Here is a 5,024-nt window from a genome sequence, read left to right as displayed (position 1 = left end):
ATATATTAGTGCTGTCAAACGATTAATCGCGATTAATTGCATCCAAAATAAAAGTTTTGTTTACATAATATATGTGTGTGTGTGTATTGTGTATATTTATTATGTATATATAAATGCACATACATGCATGTATATATTTAAGAAAAAATATGTTACGTTTATATATTAAATACATTTATATATATTATAAATGATATGAATATGAATATATACATGTAAATACATTAAAAAAAATTTTTTTTTTAATATATACTGCATGTGTGTCTATTCCAAGATTGTTTCAGCGTGTTTTTCTTTATTTTAAAGGGAGGCGATGGGTGTCGTGCTGCACAAGGACTCTAAATGGTATCAGCAGTGGAAGGAATTCAAGGACAACAATGTTGTTTTTAACAGTGAGTTTGACTGAAATGCTCATGTGTGATCAATAGATGGCGCTGTGCTGCAGGGATCTGCTGTATGTTCACAGCTGCTCTGTTCAGGAGCGGCTCTGGATGTTAGCTGTGTTGAAGAGTTCACTGCATCAATTAGAGGCTCGTTAGGCGTAGTGATAATGAGACTCCGTAACGAGCAGTCGCAGCCCGTCGGCTCAGAGACTGTTTTCCCTTCACGATTGAATGCTGCGTGTTGCCCAAAGCATGTTGTGACACATTTGTTTTAGCGTCAGATTGTTGCTCTGAGAGAACGACTCACAATATGTGCCATGTTATTATCCTGAGTCATTTCATGAGCTGTCCTCCTCCCAGGGTTCTTTGAGATGAAGATGAAGTACGACGAGAGTGACAACGCCTTAATCAGAGCGTCCCGCGCCGTCACTGACAAAATGACTGACATCATCGGTAAAAACACCACTGCATTTCTGTTTAGATTTACAGATAGATTGACAGCTAGACAGACAGACCGATAGACAGACAGACAGATAGATAGATGATTGACAGACAGACAGACAGATAGACAGACAGACAGACAGACAGACAGATAGATAGATGATTGATAGACAGACAGACAGACAGACAGATAGATAGATAGATGATTGACAGACAGACAGACAGATAGATAGATAGATGATTGATAGACAGACAGACAGACAGATAGATGATTGACAGACAGACAGATAGATAGATGGATAGATAGATGATTGATAGACAGATAGATAGACAGAGATAGATAGATAGATAGATAGATAGATGATTAACAGCTAGACAGACAGACCGATAGACAGACAGACAGATAGATAGATGATTGACAGACAGACAGACAGATAGATAGATAGATAGATAGATGATTGACAGACAGACAGATAGACAGACAGATAGATAGATGATTGTTAGACAGACAGACAGACAGATAGATAGATAGATAGATAGATGATTGACAGACAGACAGACAGATAGACAGACAGACAGATAGATAGATGATTGATAGACAGACAGACAGACAGACAGATAGATAGACAGACAGACAGACAGATAGATGGACAGACAGACAGACAGACAGATAGCTAGATAGATAGATAGACAGATAGATAGATAGATAGATAGATAGATAGATAGATAGATAGATAGATAGATAGATGATTGACAGATAGATAGATAGATAACAGTTTGGCTAATAATAACAGATAACAGTTGGCTAGATTGACAGATAGATGGACAATCAGATGAATCATCGTAAGTGTTCTCTGCTCTTCTCAGGCGGCTTGTTCTCTAAAACCGAGATGTCTGAGGTTCTGACCGAGATCCTGAAGGTGGATCCGAACTTCGACAAGGACTCATTCCTGAAGCAGTGCGAGCGGGACATCATTCCCAACATCCTCGAGGTGAGACCCCGAACCCCCAGCATGCTTTGCTCTTGAACCCCGAAAAACTGAAGGCAAGCAAAAGCTGAACATTCGCTCTGTTTGCAGGCCATGATCCAGGGAGAGCTGGACGTCCTGAAGGACTGGTGCTACGAGGCCGTGAGTGTCCCGCAAACCACCTCTGCTGTCACAGATTCTGGTGTAAAGTTGATGGTGTAACGCTGGTTTTTCACTGGTTTTGCTTGCAGACGTACAGTCAGCTGGCTCACCCCATCCAGCAGGCCAAAGCCATGGGTCTCCAGTTCCACTCCAAGATCCTGGACATTGATAACATTGACGTAAGAACCATCGGAAAGACGCATAACATCCATCTGCTGCATGCTAATGGCCCAGTAACTCCATCAGAGCGTCCTGATGGACGTATAATTCAGAATAATGGGATATCGGAGCGTCTGAATTTTATTATAGCATCATCGTCGTCTTCTCCAGATGTATAAAGTAACTCGTTTTGGTTGTTTTTTTTCTGTTTAGTTGGCGATGGGGAAGATGATGGAGCAAGGTCCCGTTCTCATCATCACCTTCCAGGCTCAGCTGGTGATGGTCATCCGTAACGTGAAGGGTGAAGTGGTGGAGGGCGACCCGGTGAGTGAGCGCTAGCATTAGTGATGACGTTAGCGCTAGTGAATCACCTCTGGAGCCGCCGTGGCTGGGCAGTTCACAGAAGCCACCGGATATAAATCTGCTCAAAGGCCAAATGTAACGACACACCAGGGATGTTTCTGCACACTAGGAGGTTGTAGTTAATTTTCGCTGGACAGTGCCCTCGAGTCGCTGAGTTCAGACGGTCGTGGATATTAGAAACGCTGTTTTATTTCACACGGCTGAATGTCATGTGTTTGAATAAATCATTTAAAAGCTCATTTTTAGTTTCTACATAAAGATTCTCCTGCAAAATGTCTGATTCTCATTAGCTGTTGGGTAAATCTCATGTCCAGGTCATATTAAACCCTAAAATCAAAACTGAAAAAAAATACAAGATATATTTTTTATGTAATAAAATAAAATAAAACAGCAAATTTCCCAAAAATATTTAGTTACGTATCTATCTATTTATCTATCTATCTAATATATATATATATATACAAAATATTTAAATATTCAATTAAACATGTCTATATATTAAATGTGAATTTAATATTAATTGTTTTTGTTTTTAAATAAAAAAAAATTAAAAAATTAAAAATTACTTAAATACATAGAAAAATATTTAAATATATATTTTATGTAAAAATATTTATTTTAGATAATTATATAAGATGATATTATTAATAATAATATTCATAGAAATAATAATATTATTATTAATATCATTATTCACCCCACAGAAATCAAAAGAAAAAAATATTTAACCTAAAAAACCCTGTTTATAAAACTATTAAGAATTATATCATTTATTTATTTATATTAATTAATTTATATTATTTTTATTATGGATAGATATGATTAAGCAACTTCCCCCATAATTCTAATTAAACACAATGACTATATGAATTATTCCTTTAATATGAATTGTATTTTTGAAAATCAATTTTAATTTATTATATTATTTATATATTCTGACTAATTTGAAGGGGAAAAAAAATGATAGATTTTATTAAATTATTAAAGTTGATTAAATTGAACAATTAAATAAGTAATTGTACTACAGTGATTAAGTTAACAAAAGTCTATATTGAGAGTAATGTAAATTATGAAATGTTTTTAATTTAGATTTAAAATTAAATTTTTATATTTTTGAAAATGTAAAATCTTAATGCAAAAAAAAAAAATCTTAATTTGACTAAAACAGAATACAAATATTTTGATTTTGTAACGAAAAATGTACGTTTTCATGAAATTCACACATTCGTTGCATTTGTGCATTCCACAGGAAAAGGTTCTCAGGATGATGTACGTTTGGGCGTTGTGTCGAGATCAGGACGAGTTGAACCCTTACGCCGCCTGGAGACTCTTAGACATCTCCGCTTCCAGCACTGAGCAAATCCTGTAAACAACGGCTTCCTCAATGGGGACACGAGGGGAGGGATCGGGGGCGTGGCTCAACTGGGGGCGGAGCCACACACATTGGCTTGTTTTACATAGCTCCGCCCCTATCGGTTTCTTCCAGAGCTCTACCATGAACCGCAGGGTTGTTCGCGGTGAGCCAAAATGGCAGACGGTTGGACTCAACGCCATTGGACCGAATCCCCATCAGTCTGAAAGACTAAGAGACTCGTTTTTGTTTGTGCGTATTGTCCGTTTACCTGTTCTGGAAGGAACATGTGAAGTCGAGTGGTTATCAAGTGCCATTCTACCAAGCTATCAATAACAGTGTGGAAGAATAATAATTATAATAAAAGTACTTAATTTCTATTGTATTGTATCTGAATATAACTAAACCTCCCCAGGCGTCTTAAACCGAGATACGGTCTGGAATTGTTGCGACAATGGTTGACGTCTGTTTGGTCCTGGTTATGTAGTTTTATCAATTACAGATTGTATCTTTAAGATTGGCCTTAACGTTTTCTTCTTTCAGAGTGTTTCAACGTAGGCCTGGGCGATAAAAATGTTCGATATAGGCACGTGCTATGGGTGCACACACAAACACGAACACATACTGAATTGAGTGCTGTGCCTGCCTGTGATGAGGAGATTGTGAATAAAGAATGAATATTAGTCTAATTTAAAATAATCATTTGTATTTGAATGCAAAAATAGTACAATCGAATGTTAGGAGTGCGTCAGGGAGCGTCATTAGTGGAGCACGAGATGCGGTGATAATGATGTAAGTGACATTGCATTTTAATGTTTTGTTAGTCTAGCCCACGAGACGCGCCGCTGCTGTGCTATTCGTTCAAAATATTATAGAAATATAGTAGCTCAATGCGTAGAAGATCTTGATTTGGTTAAATTCACACAGAACGCGTATTCAGCACATTTTTACACGGACGAATATGAGTACTGCACACGCGTCTCATGCAAGAGATGCAAAGAAAGTCATGCAAAGTTAAAACCGTTTTAACGTTTAGAAAACGCGGCGCGAATTTGTGAAGGTTTATTTCATTTCACTGCGTCTCATATGTTTTTAAATGCAATCTTTGTGATCGGCGATTTGGCTCTTTGTATTAGGCTAAGCAATGCATAAACACATGATGCTGTTTTGTTCATAATTGTTTATGCAGTTTACAAA

At 37.1% G+C, this 5,024-nt stretch overlaps 1 protein-coding gene across 1 annotated transcript in view; it reads left to right on the top strand.

The window, feature by feature from the left end:
- The window catches only part of LOC107561596 (mitochondrial import inner membrane translocase subunit TIM44-like), an 11,848-nt gene extending 7,424 nt beyond the window's left edge, over window positions 1-4,424 (top strand). Inside the window, exons 7-13 of the mRNA XM_016246068.1 lie at window positions 307-392; window positions 744-836; window positions 1,692-1,816; window positions 1,904-1,954; window positions 2,044-2,133; window positions 2,327-2,437; window positions 3,726-4,424. Coding sequence (XP_016101554.1) covers window positions 307-392; window positions 744-836; window positions 1,692-1,816; window positions 1,904-1,954; window positions 2,044-2,133; window positions 2,327-2,437; window positions 3,726-3,845 — 676 coding nt within the window. The 3' untranslated portion in view covers window positions 3,846-4,424. The remainder of the gene's footprint in view (window positions 1-306; window positions 393-743; window positions 837-1,691; window positions 1,817-1,903; window positions 1,955-2,043; window positions 2,134-2,326; window positions 2,438-3,725) is intronic.
- Window positions 4,425-5,024: the final 600 nt, after the last annotated feature.

This window comes from Sinocyclocheilus grahami, unplaced genomic scaffold, assembly GCF_001515645.1.
Source record: "Sinocyclocheilus grahami isolate Dianchi unplaced genomic scaffold, SAMN03320097.WGS_v1.1 scaffold782.1, whole genome shotgun sequence".
NCBI classification, from domain to species: Eukaryota; Metazoa; Chordata; class Actinopteri; order Cypriniformes; family Cyprinidae; genus Sinocyclocheilus; species Sinocyclocheilus grahami.
This window is presented reverse-complemented; position numbering and strand designations above follow the sequence as displayed.